This window comes from Xenopus tropicalis, chromosome 2 (genome assembly GCF_000004195.4).
Source record: "Xenopus tropicalis strain Nigerian chromosome 2, UCB_Xtro_10.0, whole genome shotgun sequence".
NCBI lineage: Eukaryota > Metazoa > Chordata > Amphibia > Anura > Pipidae > Xenopus > Xenopus tropicalis.
The window spans coordinates 62,709,129-62,733,671 of record NC_030678.2 but is presented as its reverse complement, the minus strand read 5'-3'; the positions used below and the strand labels follow the sequence as shown (position 1 = coordinate 62,733,671).

The following is a 24,543-nucleotide window of genomic DNA, read 5'->3' as shown; positions in this document are numbered from 1 at the left end:
AAACCACTGTGCAAAGTTTGGGGATTCTGGTTTTAATAGTGTCTGAATGGCAGCAATTTAAATTTCCCCACTGAAAGTGACATCTGATTGGTGGCTACGCCCCCTTTTTCTTACCTGAAACTGCAGCTACCGAGTGACTAACTTTGGAATGTTTAGGGGCCCTAGGATTAATAGTTAAAGAACGGCAGCAGTTTAAAATTAAGGCCAATAAAAGTCAAGAGGTGAATTGTGATTGGTGGTTGGTGGTCGAAGTCACCCAGTGACAAACAGTGGGCACCCTGGCATAAATAGTGTAAACCAATGAAATTCAATGGATGAAATCTGATTGGCTGTTAGTGGCCCAACCCACTTTTCCTATTTTTGAACTGCAGCCCCCCAGTGACCAACTTTGCAAAGTTTGGGGACTCAGGCATAAAAATTGTGAGACTGACCGCATTTTACACTTCACCATTAAAAATAAATAGGTGAAATGTGATTGGCTGTTGGTGGCTCCACCCACTTTTTTTTCCTAACTTTGAATGGCAAATACCCAGTAACTAACTCTGAAAAGTTTAACAACCCTGGAATTAATACTTAAATAATGGCATCAGTTTAAATATAAACCAATGAAATTTAATGGGTGGAAATGGATTGGCTGTTGGTGGCTCCGCCCACTTGTTCTAATCCTGAACACGTAGTCAGCCAGTGATTGACTGTGCAAAGTTTGGGAACCCTGACATAAATACAGTGAGAAAGGCAGTATTTTAAATTTAAACTAAAAAAAATCAATAAAGGAGTCTGATTGAATGTTGGTGGCTCCACCCACTTTTTTAAAACCTAAAATGCAGTCCCCTAGTGACCCTGGTGTTAATACTGTGAGAATGGCAGCAGGTTGAATTTCCCCATTGAAAAAGTGGAAGGATAAGCTGAAGTCAAAGAACAGTATATTGGGTTTTTCAACCCAACATAATTTCCCCACTGAAAGTCAATGAGTGACATCTGATTGGCCATTGGTGGCTCCACCCACTTTTCTAACCTGAAACTGCAGTTACCCAGTGACTAACTGCAAAGTTTAGGGGCCCTAGGATTAATAGTTAAAGAATGGCAACAGTTTAAATTTCAACCAATAAAAGTCAACAGGTGAATTGTGATTAGTGGTTGGTGGCCCTGCCCACTTTTTCTAACCTTGAGTCAAAGTCACCCAGTGACTAACTGTGAAGTTTGGGCACCCTGGCATAAATAGTGTGAGAATTACAGCATTTTATATTTAAGCCAATGAAATTCAATGGATGAAATCTGAGTGGCTGTTGGTGGCCCAACCCACTTTTCCTTTTTTTGAACTGCATTCCCCCAGTGACCAACTCTGAAAAGTTTGGGGAGTCAGGCGTAGAAATTGTGGGACTGACAGCATTTTATATTTCACCATTGAAAGTAAATAGGTGAAATGTGATTGGCTGTTTTTGGCTCCACCCACTATTTTTACCTTTGAACCACAAACAAAAAGAGTGAATGATAACAGACTCTTCGAATCCAGAATATCTTTTTTGCAAAACAAGACAAGTAACTACTTGCACATTTGATCCATATGGGAACTATCCTTATGTCACCTATCCTTGAAGCACTTCTTCACTGTCCTTTGTACAGCCTCCCCCCGAGATATGAGAGAAAGCCCCATTAGCCGCCATCCACAGACTCCAGTACTATGCCATTTAAGACAGCCACCATCAAAATGCTGTAGTGAATGTGTTTTTTATGTGTTTTATTTGCTTTATATATTTTACTTGTATTAACCCCCTTTTGTTTTTCTTTTTCCCCTCCCTTCTAATAAAACTTAATAAAAATTATAAGTTACAAAAAAAGTAAACATAAAACTCCTTCCCCTAAAAATATAGAATGCAAAACAAGACAAGTAACTACTTGCACATTTGCACATTTGATCCATATGGGAACTATCCTTATGTCACCTATCCTTGAAGCACTTCTTCACTGTCCTTTGTACAGCCTCCCCCCAAGATATGAGAGAAAGCCCCATTAGCCGCCATCCACAGACTCCAGTACTATGCCATGTAAGACAGCCACCATCAAAATGCTGTAGTGAATGTGTTTTTTTTGTTTTTGTTTTAAATGTTTTTATTTTGAGATTGAAAGTAACGGTGTACAGAGGAGCACCTTTTGGGTTATCCCAGGGTGCCAGGCAGGTATATAAAGTAGACATAAACATAGGGAAAAAGGAGGGGGGGGGGGGGTAGGGGTAGGGAATGAAAGAGGTGTGAATGTGTTTTTTATGTGTTTTATATGCTTTATATATTTTAATTGTATTAACCCCCTTTTGTTTTTCTTTTTCCCTTCCCTTCTAATAAAACTTAATAAAAAAAGTTACAAAAAAAGTAAACATAAAACTCCTTCCCCTAAAAATATAGTATGCATTTATTAATTCTCAAGGGAATTGTATGTGTTTGTTTAGGTTTTTTTTTTTTATCACACAATTTTTTAGCAAAAAGGCTTACTTTATCTGTACAACCCTTTTCTACATTACAAATTAAAGAGTAATTCTGTATGTGTTGGGTAGGATAAGGTGGCACCAAAAGGATCTTTACCCTGTGTGCACCATCAGTTCCATGAAGAAACTGTAATGCCAAAAAAAGGTTCTTTTTAGATGCTTGGTAACGTTTGGCTTAGCCCCTGATCCCCCTCTACACATGTAAGTCCAGTTTCTGTGGCACAACCTGAAAGGTATGTAAACTCCTCCTAAATTCTTGTCCACCAGGCATCTAGTAGGTGACTTAATCATTGCCCAGGGGTTTAGTTGCACTGATGCTTCAGCACAAATGGAGAAAAGTATCTATGTGGGTTAGCCATAAAAAGTCAGGCAGACATCTACTTCAACATTTTTGGTGTTTTCCCCTTAGGCAGCATAGGGCAGGCAGAGTATGGCACACACAGGCAGGGCAAAGTAGGGAAGGAGACAGGAAAACCTCTAATGTTGATATGGAAGTAACTGATCCTGACCATTCCAAGATGAAAAGTTTGTACTGCAGTACATACAGTGACACAATGGTAGTACTGCTCCTACAGTCTGTCTGAGGTGTGAACAGATGAACAATGTGGCCGCCTACAGTCTGAGGTCTTACAGGAGAGAACAATACAGGGTCTTACATGTGTGGGCAATACAGGGGCTTGCAGGTGTGAATAATTTACAGCCTGAATCTGAGGTGTGAAGATTGCAGAGGCCAGTTTATCTCAGTACTGATACCATTTATAGCGTGCACAAAAGTAAACAGTCACATCAGACATATAGGGGGGGCCACAGACCACCAGTTGAACAGCACTGGTCTAGAGATTCATGTCTACAGTAGTAAAGTAAAGTAAAGTGAAGGGGGAATTGAACTGCATACAATCAGGTTTTTTATAAAAAATGCCACAGAATTTTTTAATGAATGTATATGTGAGAAAGGTTTCTTTTTGAGTAAAGGAATTGAAAATGCAATTTTATTTTTTTGGTTTTACATCCACTTTAAACAATTTGGCAGCAGTGCTTTTCATCTTTCCAGACAGCACAGGAACAACAGCTAACACCTGACACCTTTGCCTATTCTATCTTTTGGTATAGGTCAGTAAAACTGAACTACAGAAAAAGTTGTTGGCTGAGCTGGCATGGCTAGAGGTGGCCATACACTATAAGATCCACCCGTTTGTCAAGGTCACCAAATGAGTGCAAAACACTTTAAGGCTGTTACTTTTAACAGCAATACATCCACCCAGAAATCCTGCCATCAGAAATCACAGGGCCTCCTACAAGAAGTTATCTGGGCTCTCCTCCCCTAATTTGTTTAAAAATCAATATACACAGTACACAGCAACATTTGAGGGTAAGGAAAGCATGACGTATATGAAAATGGGGAGTATGTGAAGTAAGAACAGAATGGAAAATATGTGGGTAGGGGGAAATGGTACATGTGGGATAGGAGAAAAAGAACAAGTTTTTTTGCTTCCCCCACAAACAGAAATATCTTTTGCTGCCTTTTAAGCTGGCCATACACGTGGCGATCTGACCAGATGGTCGCACGAAACATTGTCAGATCCGTCACACACCATTCAGGGCTGAATCGGCAGGTAAGGAGGTAGAAACAATAGGATTTCTACCTCCTTCTGCCGATTCAGCGCTGAAGGGAGATTTTGGTCAGGCGCCTTCTATGGCGCCCGATCAAAATGTTCAAACTGGTCCGATCGGCGAGTCGGCCGATATCAGTAGCTTCCTGCGATTTCGGTCGACTCGCCGACATACCATACACGCACCGAATATCGTACGAAACAAGGTTTCGTACGATATTATCGGTGCATGTATGGCCACCTTAAGGCTTCCAAGTCGTACGATGCTGATCAGCAGCACAGGATGGAGATGAATAGGCAGGGTTATATCTTGTACAGTGGTGTGAAAAACTATTTGCCCCCTTCCTGATTTCTTATTCTTTTGCATGTTTGTCACACAAAATGTTTCTGATCATCAAACACATTTAACTATTAGTCAAAGATAACACAAGTAAACACAAAATGCAGTTTTTAAATGAGGGGTTTTATTATTTAGGGAGAAAAAAAATCCAAACCTACATGGCCCTGTGTGAAAAAGTAATTGCCCCCCGAACCTAATAACTGGTTGGGCCACCCTTAGCAGCAATAACTGCAATCAAGCATTTGCGATAACTTGCAACGAGTCTTTTACAGCGCTCTGGAGGAATTTTGGCCCACTCATCTTTGCAGAATTGTTGTAATTCAGCTTTATTTGAGGGTTTTCTAGCATGAACTGCCTTTTTAAGGTCATGCCACAACATCTCAATAGGATTCAGGTCAGGACTTTGACTAGGCCACTCCAAAGTCTTCATTTTGTTTTTCTTCAGCCATTCAGAGGTGGATTTGCTGGTTTGTTTTGGGTCATTGTCCTGCTGCAGCACCCAAGATCGCTTCAGCTTGAGTTGACGAACAGATGGCCGGACATTCTCCTTCAGGATTTTTTGGTAGACAGTAGAATTCATGGTTCCATCTATCACAGCAAGCCTTCCAGGTCCTGAAGCAGCAAAACAACCCCAGACCATCACACTACCACCACCATATTTTACTGTTGGTATGATGTTCTTTTTCTGAAATGCTGTGTTACTTTTACGCCAGATGTAACGGGACACGCACCTTCCAAAAAGTTCAACTTTTGTCTCGTCGGTCCACAAGGTATTTTCCCAAAAGTCTTGGCAATCATTGAGATGTTTTTTAGCAAAATTGAGACGAGCCATAATGTTCTTTTTGGTTAAAAGTGGTTTGCGCCTTGGAAATCTGCCATGCAGGCTGTTTTTGCCCAGTCTCTTTCTTATGGTGGAGTCGTGAACACTGACCTTAATTGAGGCAAGTGAGGCCTGCAGTTCTTTAGATGTTGTCCTGGGGTCTCTTGTGGCCTCTCGGATGAGTTGTCTCTGCGCGCTTGGGGTAATTTTGGTCGGCCGGCCACTCCTGGGAAGGTTCACCACTGTTCCATGTTTTTGCCATTTGTGGATAATGGCTCTCACTGTGGTTCGCTGGAGTCCCAAAGCTTTAGAAATGGCTTTATAACCTTTACCAGACTGATAGATCTCAATTACTTTTGTTCTCATTTGTTCCTGAATTTCTTTGGATCTTGGCATGATGTCTAGCTTTTGAGGTGCTTTTGGGCTACTTCTCTGTGTCAGGTAGCTCCTATTTAAGTGATTTCTTGATTGAAACAGGTGTGGCAGTAATCAGGCCTGGGGGTGACTACAGAAATTGATATTGAAATTGAAAATTGAAATTGATAAACCACAGTTAAGTTATTTTTTAACAAGGGGGGCAATCACTTTTTCACACGGGGCCATGTAGATTTGGAGTTTTTTTTCTCCCTTAATAACGTGAACCTTCATTTAAAAACTGCATTTTGTGTTCAATTATGTTATCTTTGACTAATAGTTAACGGTTTTTGATGAGCAGAAACATTTAAGTGTGACAAACATGCAAAAGAATAAGAAATCAGGAAGGGGGCAAATAGTTTTTCACACCACTGTATATGAGTTCCCCCGCATTGGTGCTTTTATGCATTCCACCAAAAGGGAAAGTGTGAGTGGAAGAGCACACTGTGTTAACTTGTTTTCACAGTGGAACTTTCGTCTATAAGAAACCTAACAGCGACAGCAGTAGGTAAGATGGTTGCACAAATGCCCCTCTTCCCTGCCCAAACATGTGGCATGATACCCCCATCCCCACAAGTCACTCTCTTCTGCATTTACCCACTAAATGTGCCATTCTCTCTTGTTTTTACTTCTCTTGTTTTGTGTTCCTCATCCCCTCAACATTCTTGCATTTACCATGTAACAAGAATCCCTGCACCTTCTTTCACTGGTATAACTCTGTCTCTGTGTTCTTTCAGTTTAAATCCTGGTAGAGCCCTATGGGATTGGATAGCCTGGAGGAAGTTCACACGGCTTTACAGGGAGTTAAACTTTGAAAAGAAAATGAGCAGGAAAGAGAGATATGTAGATAAAAAACACTAGAGTTACAGTCCACCTTTATTTGCTTCACCAGAAACAAGCAGATAACTAAGAGCAGAGGGAGCCGGTCTAACGCAATAATAGCAGGGCTGTGCCCTTAACAACTCTACCCACCATTTCCGCCCCCCCCCCCCTTGGCGACCCTGTATCCTCCCATAGCAACATGACGTAGTAGGGAAGGGCCCAAGTGCTTCCTGGTTTGTTTCAGCTTCAGTAGGAAACGACTAATAACCATTTGTGGAAATAAAATAGTGCTACCCAAGCAGAGGTAAGAAATGCGATCGTTTAATGCCTGTGTAGTTTAGGATTATACATTGTTCTGGCTATTGCGATATGGACGTTTAGGTAAACTAACCTGGTAGTCAGCAGTGTGACGTCGGTTTGGGATGCAATGCTGATGGTTACTAGTGACAGAGCTAAGTGTTTCTCCCGCATGGTTAAAAGGGCTGACTGTATAAGGGGTTAAAGGGATTCACTTGTTATTAAATTGTTTCATTTCCGAAACTTTTTAACTTTGTGCTTTTTAGTATTACAGAGTATTGCTGCGTTTCATGGTGTCGAGGCAATAAGGCATATATGGCAAACAAAAGGTGTTATCTGGTTATGAACAGAAGGGGTAGACCGCTACTGTTTATTGTAAAGCGTAGGAAGTTAACTTTCAGCAGTGTGATACATTTAAAGACTGATCTGCAGTTTTCATATATATATATATATATATATATATAATTTGTTTTTAAGGTGCAGCACTTTATAGGAATTAGGAGTGATTTTTGGTTGGCAGCATCATAAAGAATCTGCTTTCTGGTTCTGGGTGTCTGAACTAACAGTCAGACATTTTAATCTCAGTTTTCAAAAGAAGCATATTGGAAAAGCAAATAAAAACCAGTCGTGAAGCTGCTTATGTTATTTCTGTTTTTAACATACAGAAATGTAGCTTAAAGGTAAACTGGCAACCAGGCAATAGAAAAAATGGCAAGGATATTTAACTTTCCCTTTAAAATAAGGGAGATTGCTTTTACATTAAGATGTGTTTCCAGTTGTTTGGTGTGAATGCTGTGCAGTATTTTATTATGTTCTCTACCATTATTGGATTGTATTTATAAATAACAATAAAAATATAAGCAGCAATTTATAAGGCATAAACACAAACAGGGGTACACTTATTATAGATTAGACAGAGAAAATACATACCTAAGTGCTGGAATGGAGTTGAAAAGTCCACACCCTATAGAGCTTACAGTCTAGTTCAGAATTAGTGAAATGTTTTTTCATGCCAAAGAGTTATTTTCTTCTGTATCCCAGTCCTTATAAGTGGCAGTTATTCTATGTATACTCAGTGTGTTTTACATAACATATTTAGGGTGGTAATTCGTCAGCTGAAAAAAATCTGTTGATTCGGCTGCTTCTGGCCCTAGTCAGCAGCTTATCTTCCTACGTATGGGGCCCACCAACCTGATCTCTGTCTGATATCAGTTGGGCAGGTTGAAAATCCCGTTGGCTAAGAAGTACATCAGCATGCTGATGCTGTCCTTATCCGACAGGTCTTTGTAGGCCCCATTGTATGATCTGATCATTGACCCTAGGGCCAATGATTGCACTAGCCCAATTTGAGCCAGAATATGGGTGGCCAAATCAGGCCTAGACCTGCTTGTTTTGCAGCCTTCCCAAACAAGTGGATCTAGCCATGTATTCAGGGCTGGTTTGGCCCTATAGTGGTCATATTATCGGCCCACATTATTTGCTGCTTTTGTGTTTCACAAATAAAGAAAATTTGCATTTATGATGGGGTTGGTCCCTTTGTGGCTTACAAACGTGACTACCAAAAACCCCATGTTATTTGTATTTTAACACATGTAAGATCATAGAGACTGCCCAGCCGCAACCACTGTAGCTAAACCCACATACACAAGCCACTTAACAGGACTGTGTTAGGCAAATCCATAATGGAGAAAGGCCTTTGGATCCTTGGGCACAGATTCGCAGGATGAGTGTATCATTCTACCACATTACAGAGCGCTGGTAAGGCCCCATCTAGAACATGCTGTATGGTTTGGTCTGCAGTGCTCAAACAGGATTTTATTGAATTAGGGTCCAGAGAAGAGCAACTAAGCTGGTAAAGGGTATGGAAATCCCTCATGAAGAAAGATTGGTCAAGTTACTGTTCTTTATACTGGGAAAGAGGTGCTTAATGGGGGGGATACAGGGTTATTAAAAATAGCCTAATTTACCCCTGGGGCTGATTTGATGCCATTTCGTAGTCAGGAAGACATTTTTTTTCCCCCTTAGGCAAATTGGAGAGACTGCAGAAGGATTTTTGGCCTCCTCTGGACAAACTAGCAGTTAGGCAGGTTATATATAGGCATACATAGTTGAACTTTAACAGATGTCTTTTTTCAACCTAATGAACAATTAGGGTAGTGCTAAGGTCACAGAAATGTCAATCCCAGCTATGCGAAAAGCAGGTTGCTGCTGCCTCATGACATCATACCTCCCAACATTTGAAAAACATTTGGCAATTTTTTTGACCACGCCCACTTTTGTGGCCATGCCCCATTACCACACCCCAATTTTTTTGTCAAAAAAATACTCCTTTTATATAGTTGAAATAGTGGGATCAGACGCAAATTGTGCTATACCCTCATACTGTACTACCTAAGGAAAACAATATAGCAACTCCTACATATAAAATACAAATATAGAGAGAAGGCAGTCACTTATAAGTGAGTTATAACTATGTACCAGCTTTGCCCCCAATGGCCCAATATACAGTACCCCCATAGAAAGTGCCCCCATAGACAGTGCCCCCAATTGACCCCATAGAAAGTGCCCCCATAGACAGTGCCCCCAATTGACCCCATAGACAGTAGCCCCCATACACAGTGCCCCATAAAAAGTACCCCCAATTGCCCCATAGACAGTGCCCCCATAGACAGTGCCCCCATAAAATATCAGCCCTACGCCACATGTGGCATCAGCCTTACAACTGAGAAGGTGTTCATAAGGGCTGGGTTATAATAAACTATTTTTAACACAAGACCATGCATTAAATGCTGTGATCCTTTACTCACCAGTATATCATTTCAGCAGACACAAGGGCATCAATTGAAGTAAGAATAAACCTTTTTTACAGTAAGCACTATGAAATTGTGCCATTCTTTCCCTGAAACAAATAATCTCTCCAAAATGCCATTCCATCAGCAACAAAGAGAATCAGTGGTGGATACCCCTGTGCATCGATTCAGTTTCCTGAAGTCACGCAAAGTTGCCTGCAGGAGGAAAGCATGACTTTGGAAAACCGAAGTGATAGTAACATAGTAACATAGTAACATAGTAATTTGGGTTGAAAAAAGACATACGTCCATCAAGTTCAACCATAATGCCTATATATAACCTGCCTAACTACTAGTTGATCCAGAGGAAGGCAAAAAACCCCATCTGAAGCCTCTCTAATTTGCCGCAGAGGGGAAAAAATTCCTTCCTGACTCCAAGATGGCAATCGGACCAGTCCCTGGATCAACTAGTACTAAGAACTATCTTCCATAACCCTGTATTCCCTCACTTGCTTAGAATCCATCCAGCCCCTTCTTAAAGTTATATAATGTATCAGCCAGCACGACTGATTCGGGGAGGGAATTCCAGAACTTCACAGCTCTCACTGTAAAAAATCCTTTCCGAATGTTTAAATGGAACCTCCCTTCCTCTAAACGAAGTGGGTGCCCTCGTGTCCGTTGAAGGGACCTACTGGTAAATAAAACATTAGAAAGGTTATTATATGATCCCTTTATATATTTATACATAGTTATCATGTCACCTCTTAAGCGCCTCTTCTCCAGTGTAAACAGACCCAACTTGGCCAGTCTTTCTTCATAACTGAGACTTTCCATACCCTTTACCAGCTTAGTTGCCCTTCTCTGGACCCTCTCTAACTCAATAATGTCCCGTTTGAGCACTGGAGACCAAAACTGAACAGCATATTCTAGATGGGGCCTTACCAGCGCTCTGTAAAGGGGAAGAATAACCCCCTCCTCCCGTGAATCTATACCCCTTTTAATACAGCTCAAAACCTTGTTTGCCCTTGCAGCTGCTGCCTGGCATTGCTTGCTACAGCCAAGTTTATTATCTACAAGGACTCCAAGGTCCTTCTCCATTAGGGATTTGCCTAGTGCAGTCCCATTAAGGGTATACGGGGCTTGCATATTTTTACATCCCAGGTGCATGACCTTACATTTATCCACATTAAATCTCATCTGCCACTTAGCTGCCCAGATTGCCAGTTGGTCAAGATCCTGCTGCAGGGATGTCACATCCTGGATAGAATTGACTGGTCTGCAGAGTTTTGTGTCATCTACAAACACTGATACATTACTCATAATACCCTCCCCTAAGTCATTTATGAACAAATTAAACAAAAGTGGACCCAGTACAGAACCCTGAGGGACCCCACTGAGAACCTTACTCCAAGTAGAGAATGTGCCATTAACAACCAGCCTCTGTACCCGATCCTGTAGCCAGTTTTCTATCCATGTGCAAACGACTTCACTAAGACCAATACACCTTAGCTTAGAAAGCAGTCGTTTGTGGGGAACGGTATCAAATGCTTTGGCAAAGTCCAAATAGATTATATCTACTGCATCCCCACTGTCCAGCTTCTTACTTACCTCATCATAAAAAGCTATTAAATTGGTCTGACATGACCTGTCCTTCATAAAGCCATGCTGATTACTGCTCATAATGGCATTCTCCACTACATAATTTTGAATGTGATCCCTTAACAAGCCTTCAAATAACTTGCCCACCACGGATGTCAAACTTACAGGCCTATAATTGCCAGGCTGAGATCTTACTCCCTTTTTAAATATGGGAATGACATTCGCCTTCTTCCAATCCCTAGGTACCATACCTGATGAAAGAGAGTCTGAGAATATCAGAAACAAGGGCCACTGCAATTCTGCCCCTAGCTCTCTCAGTACCCGAGGGTGTATTCCATCTGGCCCAGGTGCCTTGTTTACATTTATCGTGTGTAACCCTTTAAGCACCATATCCTGTGCCAACCACTGTGTAGTTGGAGCTGAGGCAACAGTGCAGCTATTGGGTGGGACTTGGCCCACTGGCTCCTCTACTGTATACACAGAAGAAAAGAACTGGTTAAGCACATCTGCCTTTTCTGTATCCGCTGTAACCAAATTGTTATTATAACTCAATGGGGCCACACCCTCAACCTGCATCTTTTTACTATTAATATACTTAAAAAACTTTTTGGGGTTAGTCTTGGCCTCGGCCGCGATGCGCTCCTCATTTTCTATCTTTGCCTTCCGGATTGCTGTTTTACAACACTTGTTATAGTGTTTATAATCATTAAACACATCTACTGTCCCCTCTGACTTATATTTCTTAAAAGCTTTCCTTTTTTTCCCTATTAACTTCTTTACCTCAGAGTTAAGCCACATAGGTTGATTCTTAACACTTCTACTTTTTCTTATTAATGGAATAAATTGAGAACAGTAATGATTTAATATCATTTTAAATGACAACCATTTCTGCTCTGTGTTTTTATCAGAAAACATAATGCCCCAATCTATGCCCTGAAGCGCTGCCCTTAAGGAGCTAAAATTTGCCTTCCTAAAATTCATTGTCTTTGTTGCCCCTGTGTAAATTTGTTTCCTGCACCAAACATCAAATGAAATAACATTATGGTCACTATTGCCCAGGGGTTCAACCACTTGCACATTTGCTATACGTTCTGGGTCATTAGAGATCACTAGATCTAGTATAGCATGGTTCCTGGTTGGCTCCTCAACAACTTGTGACATAAAGTTGTCATGCAGCAAGTTTATAAACTTGTTCCCATTTACAGTCCTGGCAGTACTATTGCCCCAGTCAATATCAGGGTAATTAAAATCCCCCATTATTATCACTTGCCCCAAACTAACAGCCTTTTCTATTTGCAACAGGAGCTGGGCCTCCTCCTCTTCGCTTACATTAGGGGGTCTATAGCATACCCCTACAATTAGTTTGGTAGATTCTTTACTATCTGTGAGAAGCTCAACCCATAAGGATTCAGCTCCCTCTGTTAACCCCATCACTTCCTCCTTAATATTTGCTTTTAATTCCTGCTTAATGAACAGACACACTCCTCCTCCTTTTCTATTGCCCCTGTCCCTCCGAAACAATGTATACCCCCCAATATTAACAGCCCAGTCACGAGACTCATTCAACCAAGTTTCAGCAACTCCAATCACATCATATTTCCGCTCCAACGCCAGTACCTCCAGCTCTCCCATTTTACCAGTCAGACTCCTTGCATTGGTAAACATACATTTAATACTGGTTCCGGCGTGAGAATGACGTGTAAACAACTTATGGGCCTCCCTGCCATTATCAGTATCCCGAAGCAAGTCTCCTCCCCCATTTTCCCTTACTATGCCCACTATCTCATCTATCCTGTCTACCACAGAATTTCCCACTGCACCCTCCCCCCCCACTCCTAGTTTAAAATCTCCTCCAACCCGCTAGCCATCTTTTCCCCCAAAGCAGCTGCCCCATCATCATTGAGGTGCAGCCCATCCCTGGCAAAGAGCTTGTAGCCGATTGAGAAATCAGCCCAGTTCTGGAGAAACTCAAAGCCCTCCTCCCTGCACCAATCTCTCAGCCACACATTAATCTCCCTAAGCTCCCACTGCCTTCTTAATGTTGCCCGTGGCACAGGTAATATCTCTGAGAAAATTACCTTGGAAGTCCTCGCCCTCAACTTCACACCTAGCTTTTTAAAATCGTTCTTGAGGACTTCCCCCCCTCCTCTAACTTTGTCATTGGTACCTATGTGTACCAAGACCGCCGGGTCTTCCCCAGCCCCTCCCAACAATCTGTCCACTCGTTCCACCACATGCCGAACCCTAGCACCAGGCAAGCAACACACAGTTCGGCATGTAGGGTCTTTGCGACAAATTACCCTATCCACCTTTCTAATAATTGAATCCCCTACAACTATAGCCTGCCTTCCCTTCCTAGCACTATTCCCCACACCTGTATTAGAGGTGCCGGCTCCCAGGGTGCTCTGAGAGTCAGCCCGCTCCATACATGCTAGCTCAGAGCTGTCTTCCCCAGCATCTTCACCTAAAGCGGCAAATCTGTTGGTTTGTACAAGCTGTGAACCAGCCCCCCTACCCTTGTGTCCCCTACTGCCCCTCTTAACTGTTACAAATTTGTCTCCCTCATTAACCTCCACTGTCCCTTCTCCACCCCCCACTACACCGGCCCCTGCCAGTGGTTGCTCAGTGAGCCTCCTGTTCTCCCCCATGCTTGCAGCTGCCCTCAGTGCTGCCAGTTCCCCCCTTAGATTCTGCACCTCAGATTCCAAGAGGAAAACCCACCTGCATCTCTCACAAGTAAATGCTGCATGGAACTGCTGCTCCAGGACCACATACATGTGGCAAGATGCACACTGAGTAACACCAGCAATCATACTGCAACTCATATTGCCACTGGGTACTTACAGTCTCCCGAGTGCAATCCCTTGTATAGTGCCTTTTAAGTTTCAAACGCCTTTTTTGTTTTTAACGCCTACTATACACTTAATCTACATGCAACACTTTAAATTACATGCAACACTCGCTAGCAGCTCCCAAACTCGCTGTGCAGTCAGAAACTTATTGAGGTTCAATAGGTCTTTCCACAAGCGATTCCCCTTGTTGCCAGTGGAGAGGCATTTTGGAAAGACTAGTTACCCACAGCAACGGGTCTGTCGCGGGTGACTAATCTCTCCATGGGACAGTACCCTTAAAGGAGAAGGAAAGCCAGTTTGGCATTTTACTGCCAAATGATTAGCCACATTAATACAAGATAGAATGCTATCTTTATTCTGCAGAAAGCTTTACCATACAATAAACAGCCCTAGAAACTCTCTCCATTGTTTAAGATAACAGCTGCCATTTTAGCTTGGTCTCTGTAGCTTTAGTGTTGCTGCTCTAGGGGCTGGTAGCTCAGATCAGACATTCTGATGGGAAGGGGAGTGAATTCTTATGGAATGGGGAGCAGGAGAAGGGATAGAAGTGAGAGGTGCAGACTCAGGCCCCTGTAATAAAGGATTTTTCTGAGGTAAGAAGTCTGATACATTAGTACATGTGTACACAAAAGAAGAGAAAAATTCCCTCGTTTCTTTTGATAGAGGACTGTGGACTTTGAGTGTGTATGGCTGTATTTACATAGACCTTTCTGATAAAGTTTACTTAGTTTTTACCTTCTTCTTTAAGCAAATAAGAAAATACAGGGATTCTTTAATTAATGCTGTGCAAAGCTGAGCTTGATAATAGGGCTTTATAATTATTGCATTTAAAAAGCTTAAAAGCATATCAAATGCCATCATGTATTGAAGCCCTATGGTGAAGTGCCCCCTACCAAACCTCATGCACTGTCATACCCGGTCACATACTCTAAATCTGTTCCACTAGATTTTGCAACGTTGACATTAGTTTCTATTTAGCAACAACAGAATTTTTGAAGTTTGTCACTGACTATGGTCAGGCCTGGCTCATACAGCAAGGTACTACATATACTTTCTAAATATTAGCAGTGGGTGCTGTTTTATTGGGGTTAGGGAAGGGGTAAAGTACAGGTCTCCCAGCACCAACATTATTATAAGAGTCTAATATAAATATGTTTTGTGAGCATTAGTTCAGCATGTAGGTCTGCCTTACTTTGCTTTGCTTTGCTTTAGTAAGACATAACAGAATATGTTGAAAAGATTTCACTCTCTTTTCTTTTGCAGTTTTCACCATGCATTCTCCATTTAATATCAAAAATCAGTGGGCACTTTTATTCTACATTGCAAACCAAATTATTGAAACGTTTGGTAAGTTTTATTGATATCTATGGTGAATAAAGTGACATGAAGTTCTAATGCTTAAAGGGAAAGTTCCATTTGCATAATCTGAACACCACTCACTATGTCTTCTCCTCTCCTGCCTTCACTTACCCCTACCCCACAGAGCCATAGAGTCCATGGCCTGCCTTTTCAAACCTTTTTTCCTGTCTTTCTGCTCCTTAGTGACATGGTGGGTGGAACACAGAGAATTTTTATTCTCTCGGTCTGTAAGGACTAATGTATGTATGTGTGAAATAAATAAATAATTAAAAAAACAAACAAACAAAAAAAAAATATATATATATATATATAAGTCTCTGCACTTATTTATTTAAACAAAACAGAGATTATTTTTCAAATATTGCAAAATAACTGATTCATTAAAGATTCTAGTACTTCTTTTGGCAGTTGCTATAGGGACTTCATTTTACCTGCAAATTGAACTTGCTTTCTAAGGTTCAAACTTCCAAGTGATTGCCTTTTTAGTGGACATCATAGGCACAACCTGGCAGATGTTGGAATGTTGGGAGCTACAACTGCTCACTAAACAATTTTAAATTAAGTTGGGATGCAGTGAGGGTGTGACCACAAAATGCATTAAAACAAAGCCCAGAAATCCTCTGTACTTATACCAATATAAAATATCTAAGACCAGGAGCACATGGAGCTGATTATTTGCTTTTCTGCAGCTGCGTTTTGTATGCACACAGAAAAAAGCAAATCCGCTCCTTCCTGTAGCTTCATTAATGGCAAGGCGTTGGCCTGTGTAGAACTACACTAAGCAGATAGCACAAAAATGCATACTTTTACATATCTGAAATACAGAAGGGAGCTCATGACAGTGGATCCACTTTCCTCCCCCTGCATTTTGGAAAGTGGATGGTGTGCTTTATGTGCCCCTGGCATAAGATACTTTGTGCATACAGCTAAGAAATACCCCTTTTTTCAACAAACAGCAATTGCTTTTTTATATATTGTAATATATTCAAACTGGCAAACTGTGTCATAGTTTTCCTGGTCTGACAAGTCCTACACACAGTTTCATTTGATTCATTAAGAATTCTAGCTTTTCTGTAGGTACTACTTGATCTTTTTATGGGACACCACGGGATATATTCACATTCTCTCAGCTAATTCACATGCATACATCTAGCCCACAGTACATTTTTTTCTCTTTTAGGTCACTTCTCAAACCTCAGGCTGCAATCACCTGTGTTCTCTCACCACAACAATTCACAAATCATTTCAAATACCAAGTTGACCTTATGAGCCAAAGCATCACCCCTTTATGCCTTTCTGACCCTAAAGCAGCTTTTGACTCCATCCTTACTAAAGCTGCTCTCTCCTCCTCAGCCACCACTTGCTGTCTTGAGTTCATTTCATCACATATTCTAAAAGATCTGTTGTGCATTGTTTTGTCTGCACTAACCCACATTCTCTCTGGTATATTTACATCCACCTTCAAGCATGTCCTTGTCACACCAGTGCTTAAGAAATCTTCATCTGATCCACCTTCCCATGATAACAACAGGCCAGGTCACTCTTGCCATTCTTCTCCAAACTCCTAATATGGATCATCTCCAATCATTTCCTGAAACCATCTTCTTAACCCCTTTCAGTCATGTTTACTCACATGTTACTGTGCGTAACTACTGTCATCAGCAATATTTATGCTGCTAATAACCAGTGATACAGTTGACCATTCTCTCCTTTTAGGCTAATGTCTCATGGGGTGATTAGTCACCCCCCAATAAATCCCTGCTACCGTGGGCGACTAATCTCCCCACAAAGCCTTATCACTGGCAATAAAGGGAATTGCAATGCATCGCTTTGGATTTCTGAAGTCACACAAAGATTCCTCCTACAGGCAGCTTTGCCCAACTTCAGAAAACTGAAGCGACGCGTAGGCATTTATTGCAATATTACATTGCATTTATTGCTGGTGGAATGGCTTTTTGGGGAGACTAATCGCCCTAAAGGAGAAGGAAAGTCATTTTAGCATTTTACTACAAATAGATTTGCCACATTAGTCCCACCTGGAATGCTATATTTATTTTGCATAAAGCTTTACTATAAAAAGCCTTGGAACCTGCCTCCGATAGCAGCAACCATTTTAGCTTGGTCTTGGTAGCTTCTTGCTGCAGTTTTATCGGAGTGAGTTCTTATGCATTCTTATGGGAGGGGGGAGCAGGAGAAGTGAGGGAGAGAGGAGACAACGGAGCAGACCCATGCCCCAAACCTGAAGAAACCCTAAAAGAGAGGAAGTCTAATACCAAAGAACATGTTCATAAAAAGGAGACAAGAAATCCTGTGTTTCTTTTGATAGAGGATTCAGTGCAGCTTTTCTATAAGTGCTTATGGCATTATTTACATAAACCTTTCTGATAAAGCTTACTTTTTTTAGTTTAGTTTTTACCTTTCCTTTACATATTTTGAAATCAGTGGTTCTGCTTTTTTCAAGGTTGTCATCCTATCTATCTATGTGCTGTTTCAGTGTAAAATTTCTATTAGGACTCTAACAGTTAATGTCTCAATTGGTCTTAGGGCCTTTTCATCACTTACTGTATTTCTTTGCTGCTGAAACACTAGTCCAAGCCCTCATAGTTTGCAGGATAGACTACTGCAGTATATTACTAGCTGTTCTCCCAGAATCGCATTTGCACTCATTGCATTTCTTTCTCACTGGCCACATTACCACACGACCACATTACCTCACTAGCATCTAAATCTCTCCCCACCACCTTAGTCTCTCTCTTGGCTTCTGGTCAAGTGGCACATAAAATATAAAATTCTTATCTTATCCTTCAGAGCTCTGCATTCTTCTGCTTTTCTGTATATATCTGCTCTTATTTCCCTGTACACGCCCTTTCAGCCTTATGCTCTGCTCGGAAAAATCTGTTGCCCACACAGTGCTCAGTCATGCTGATAGCACCATGTCTCTGGAATACGCTACCACCTTGCTTCAGAAAAGCAAAAAAAAAAAAAATTTACCTCCTAGAGCAAGCACTTCCATAGGCTTTCTCTGCAGCAACAAAACCCTTGATCTGTGAACTTGTTCCCAATCCCTTTATAGCCCTTTTGTCTATATCCTCTTCCTAATAGATTCCTAATAGATTATAAGCTCTTGGGGACAGATATGTACCATTACCTTACACTTAAAAATACATTTATTTCTGGCATACAGTTATGTCCATAAATATTTGGACAAAGACAACTTTTTTCTAATTTTGGTTCTATACATTACCACAATGTATTTTAAATGAAACAACTCAGATGCAGATGAAGTGCAAACTTTCAGCTTTAATTCAGTGGGGTGAACAAAACGATTGCATAAAAATGTGAGGCAACTAAAGCATTTTTTTTTTATTTCAGAGGCTCAAAAGTAATTGGATAAATTAAATAACTGGAAATAAAATGTTCATTTCTAATACTTGGTTGAAAACACTTTGCTGGCAATGACAGTCTGAAGTCTTGAACTCATGGACATTACCAGATGCTGGGTTTCCTCCTTTTTAATGCTCTGCCAGGCCTTTACTGCAGAGACTTTCAGTTGTTGTTTGTTTGTGGGCCTTTCTGTCCGAAGTTTAGTCTTTAACAAGTGAAATGCATGCTCAATTGGGTTAAGATCAAGTGAATGACTTGGCCATTCAAGAATTTTTTACTTCTTTGCTTTAATAAACTCCTGGGTTGCTTTGGCTGTGTGTTTTGGGTTATTGTCCATCTGTATCATGAAACACGCCCAACCAGTTTGACTGCATGTAGCTGACAGACAGTATGTCGCTGAACACCTCAGAATTCATTCGTCCGCTTCTGTCCTGTGTCACATCATCAATAAACAATAGTGTCCCAGTGCCACTGGCAGCCATGCATGTCCAAGCCATCACACTGCCTCCACCATGTTTTACAGATGATGTGGTATGCTTTGGATAATGAGCTGTTCCACGCCTTCTCCATACTTTTTTCTTGCCATAATAGGTATAGTATGATAGGTATAGTATCACCCTGGTATAGGTTGATCTTGGATTCATCTGTCCAAAGAATGTTTTTCCAGAACTGTGCTGGCTTTTTTTAGATGTTCTTTAGCAAACTCCAATCTAGCCTTTCTATTCTTGCGGCTTATGAGAGGCTTGCACCTTGCAGTGCACCCTCTGTATTTACTTTCAGGCAGCCTTCTTTTTATGGTAGACCTGGATATTGATACACCTACCTCCAGGAGAGTGTTGCTCACTTAGTTGGCTTTTGTGAAGGGGTATCTCTTCATCATGGAAATAATTCTACGATCATCCACCAATGTTTTTTTCCGTGGACGTCCTTGTCTTTTTGCGTTGCTGAGTTCACCAGTGCTTGCTTTCTTTCTGTAGCAATTTCTTGGATTTTTTTTTTCTGTTTTCGCATCTTAAGGATAGCTTCTTTCATCTGCATGGAGAGCTCCTTTGACTGCATGTTGTCTGTTCACAAAATCAAAGTCAAAATCTTCCACATGCAAGCACCACACCTCAAATCAGCTGCAGGCCTTATATCTGCTTAATTGAGAATGACATAACGACGGACTTGCCAATACCTATCCATGAAATAGCCTTTCAGTCAATTGTCCAATTACTTTTGAGCCCTTGAAATGAAGGGATTGTGTTTAAAAAATACTTTAGTGGCCTCATTTATATACATTTTTATGCAATCGTTTTGTTCACCCCACTGAACTAAAGCTGAAAGTCTGCACTTCAACTGCATCTGAGTTGTTTCATTTAAATTTCATTGTGATAATGCACAGAACCAAAATTAGAAAAAAGTTGTCTCTGTCCAAATATTTATGGAGCTAACTGTACATATATATACTGTATGTATATATATATATATCAATCCAAACGGTGTCCGCACTCCAAGGCTCAATATTCTGCGGGGTGCTAGCCAAAATTATGTCTGTATAGAAAATAATCATCTGTGGCCAGCACACCCTTCAATGTTTTATCAAAAATTTTTTATTGTAGATATATTGTTAAAACCAACAATATTAGGACCTTTCTCTTATTAGGACCTTTCTCATCCTTGAGAAAGGTCCTAATAAGGACCAAAACGTTGGTTTTAACAATATATCTACAATAAAAAATGTTTGATAAAACATTGAAGGGTGTGCAGGCCACAGATGATTATTTTTTATATATATATATATATATATATATATATATATATAATATGTCATGGTCCAAATTGTTGGCACCACAGAAATTTTTCCAGAAAATCAAGTATTTCTCACAGAAAGGTATTGCCGTAACACATGTTTTGCTATACACATATTTATTCCCTTTGTGTGTATTGGAACAGAACAAAAAAAGGGAGGAAAAAAAGCAAATTGGACATAATGTCACACAATACTCCAAAAATGGGCTGGACAAAATTATTGGCACCTTTTCGAAATGGTGGATAAATAAGATTGTTTCAAACATGTAATGCTCCTTTAAACTCACCTGGGGCAAGTAACAGGTGTGGGCAATATAAAAATCACACCTGAAAGCATATAAAAAGGAGAGAAGTTCACATAGACTTTGCATTGTGTGTCTGTGTGTGTCACACTAAGCATGGGCAACAGAAAGAGGAGAAGAGAACTGTCTGTGGACTTGAGAACCAAAATTGTGGAAAAATATCATCAATCTCAAGGTTACAAGTCCATCTCCAGAGATCAAGATTTCCCTTTGTCCACAGAGTGCAACATTATCAAGAACTTTGCAACCCATGGCACTGTAGCAAATCTTCCTGGGCATGGATGGAAGAGAAAAATTGATGAAAGGTTGCAACGCAGGATAGTCCGGATGGTGGATAAGCAGCCCCAAACAAGTTCCGAAGAAATTCAAGCTGTCCTGCAGGCTCAGGGAGCATCAGTATCAGCGCCAACTATCCATCAACATTTAAATGAAATGAAACGATATGGCAGGAGATCCAGGAGGACCCCACTGCTGACACAGAGACATAAAAAAGCAAGACTACAGTTTGCCAAAATGTACTTGAGTAAGCCTCAATGCTTCTGGGAAATGTCTTGTGGACAGATGAGACCAAGATAGAGCTTTTTGGTAAAGCACATCATTCTATTGTTTACCGAAAATGGAATGAGGCCTACAAAGAAAAGAACACAGTACCTACAGTGAAATATGGTGGAGGTTCAATGATGTTTTGGGGTTGTTTTGCTGCCTCTGGCACTGGGTGCCTTGAATGTGTGCAAGGCATCATGAAATCTGAGGATTACCAAAGGATTTTGGGTCGCGCTGTAGAGCCCAGTGTCAGAAAGCTGGGTTTGCAGCAGGACAATGACCCCAAACATACGTCAAAAAGCACCCAGAAATGGATGGCATCAAAGCGCTGGAGAGTTCTGAAGTGGCCAGCAATGAGTTCAGATCTAAATCCCATTGAACATCTGTGGAGAGATCTTAAAATTGCTGTTGGGAAAAGGCCCTTCTAATAAAGGAGACCTGGAGCAGTTTGCAAAGGAAGAGTGATGCAAAATTCCCGCTGAGTGGTGTAAGAAGCATATTGATGGTTATAGGAAGCGACTGATTTCAGTTATTTTTTCCAAAGGGTGTGCAACCAAATATTAAGTTAAGGGTGCCGATATTTTTGAGTATTGTTTGACATTATGTCTAATTTGCTTTTTTTCCCTCCCTTTTTTGTTCTGTTCCAATACACACAAAGGGAATAAACATGTGCATAGCAAAACATGTGTTACTGCAATACTTTTGTGTGAGAAATACTTGATTTTCTGGAAAAATGTCTGGGGTGCCAACAATTTTGGCCATGACTGTGTGTGTGTGTATATATATATATATATATATATATATAATATATATATAATATATATATAATATATATATAGAAACAAAAAGGTCCAGACTCATTTAAATGAAAAAGAAAAAATCTTTACTGCATTATGCAGAACAATTGCATTACTTACAACGTTTCGAGGCTCCCGCCTCTTTCTCAAGTAGCAAGTTCATCAAGGCAGATAGAATAATAAGGAACCTTGGACAGAGCCTTGATGAACTCTAATCCTGTTAGAAGGTCTTACAACACATAAAACACATACAGGGTGGTTATTATGTCAGCCATGAAAATTCATATTCACTCTTCATTTGGATGGTCCCTACATGGCACATAGTTTGGTAGTCCTATGCATGCTGGAGATTAAACTGTTCAGAATAACCCTAGTGTTTATAATTCTTGGGGATCACTTACTTTTTTTTTGCAGCTTTTAACACTAAAAACAATAAAAATGGTATAAGAGAATTCACAAAATGGAAATGAGTGCAAATAAAATGTGAACTTATGCTGGTCCTAAAAGGGTTAAAAGGAATTTAACTAGTATCATTTATACTAATAGTACAGAGCTGATAAGAGGACTGTTTTTGAGTTAATATGAATTTTTTCTTTTCTTATTTTGAGGAAATGTCAGATGATGGTCATCTCCTTTTCTCTGGAAGCAGAAAATAAATGTTTATTTTAATGTGTGCATATTTTTTCAGTATTATGTAACATCACTTTTATCATGCCAGGACTGAAGGCTCTACAAGTTTTTCTGGCATACTGAGATACAGGGTTGAACATTACTTTGTCCTTACAGGTGAGTGTGGACCTCCTCCAGCACTGCTTCACACAGTCCCTATCGATGGCAAATCATTCCCTGTCGATGAGTCTGTGGTGTATTCTTGCAATAAGACAGCTGGTTACTATGAAATCCCTGGAAGAAGCAGAACTATAACCTGCCAAGATGACTTCACATGGTCAACTGTCCCTGAATTTTGTATACGTAAGCATGTAATGTTTAGTGGAAAGAGTAATTTATGTATCATGTATATTTTCTTTTCTGGTAGGTGAGGACATGTAATTCCTCCTTGGGATTTAAAAAAACCCCAAAAAATCACATTTTGAAGGACTGGATCTAGATGTTGTTTTTTTTTGCTTTGGTAATTACAGTATAGAGTTGTACAGGTTGACAGGTGCATAGTAAATCTAGATAAAGAGTTGCAACTTTTTTTCTACAACTTTTAGGCTAATGTCAGACATGGCTTTTGGCCGAAAAAAGCACCATACGCTCTTACCTGTGCCTGCGCTCAAATGAAAGAAATATGCTCGGGTGCAGGCACATGTAGCCGATATCCGGGGCGATATCTTCGGCGGATATCAGCTATATGTACCTGCACCCGTTTTTTATTCATTTGGGTGCAGGCACAGATAGGAGCATATAGTGCTATTTTCAGTTAGTGATTTTCAGCTTCTGGGGTTAGCCTTAGCGCTAAATAATCTCAATCTGAAGGGGAAAAAAATCAGATGGTTAGTAAATGGCCCCCTATATTTAGAAATTTCTTATATCTGTTAAAGCTTTAATTTTCATGACAGTTCCAAATGTCAATTTGCTTTATCAGTTTGTAGCCTTATCAAAAAATTTAATTTGATTATTTTTTATTAGGATTTTTATATTTATGCCCAAATATGATATTTTTTGTGTTGTTTTGGGGTGTATATGTTTTCATGATTTATTTGGAATACTCTGTTATAATATTGGTGCTGTCCTGATTATTTTTTATTAGTTACTTGTTTACACTATATTCAAATTCTTTTTTGTGACAGGGGCCCATTTATCAATGTAAGATTGGGTACTTTTTCGTGGTTTGCGACAAAATAGTGTTTGTCGCAACAAGTACGAAAGTTTTGTTATTTATTCAAGCTCCAGTATCATGACTTTCCTTTGGCAAGGTTGGAGCTGCAAGGCTGATGTCACACCAGGCGTAGGGCTGATTTTTTCGGCAAGCGGATAAACGCTTGCCGAAAATTCAGCCCTACGCCTGCTACTTGTGCCTGCACCCGAATGAATGAGATACGCTCGGGTGCAGGCACATGTAGCCGATATACGCATGAAAACGCGAGACTTTGCATTCTCTCGCGTTTTCGTGCGTATATCGGCTACATGTGCCTGCACCCGAGCGTATCCCATTTATTCGGGTGCAGGCACAAGTAGCAGGCGTAGGGCTGAATTTTCGGCAAGCGTTTTTCCGCTTGCCGAAAAAATCTGCCCTACGCCTGGTGTGGCATCAGCCTAAAGTGCCATTGAGTCCTATGGGAGGCTCCCAAAATCATGCACTGCAGGTTCAAAGTCAAGCTCGACGTGACTTTTCGCAGAAA

The 24,543-nt window shown here is 40.6% G+C and overlaps 1 protein-coding gene across 1 annotated transcript in view; it reads left to right on the top strand.

Moving 5' to 3' along the window:
• The first annotated feature begins 6,703 nt into the window (after positions 1-6,703).
• The window catches only part of arc3 (amphibian RCA protein 3), a 71,027-nt gene continuing 53,187 nt past the window's right edge, over positions 6,704-24,543 (top strand). Inside the window, 3 exon segments of the mRNA NM_001127127.1 lie at positions 6,704-6,789; positions 15,286-15,369; positions 22,985-23,170. Of these exon segments, the coding sequence (NP_001120599.1) occupies positions 15,294-15,369; positions 22,985-23,170 (262 nt within the window). The 5' untranslated portion in view covers positions 6,704-6,789; positions 15,286-15,293.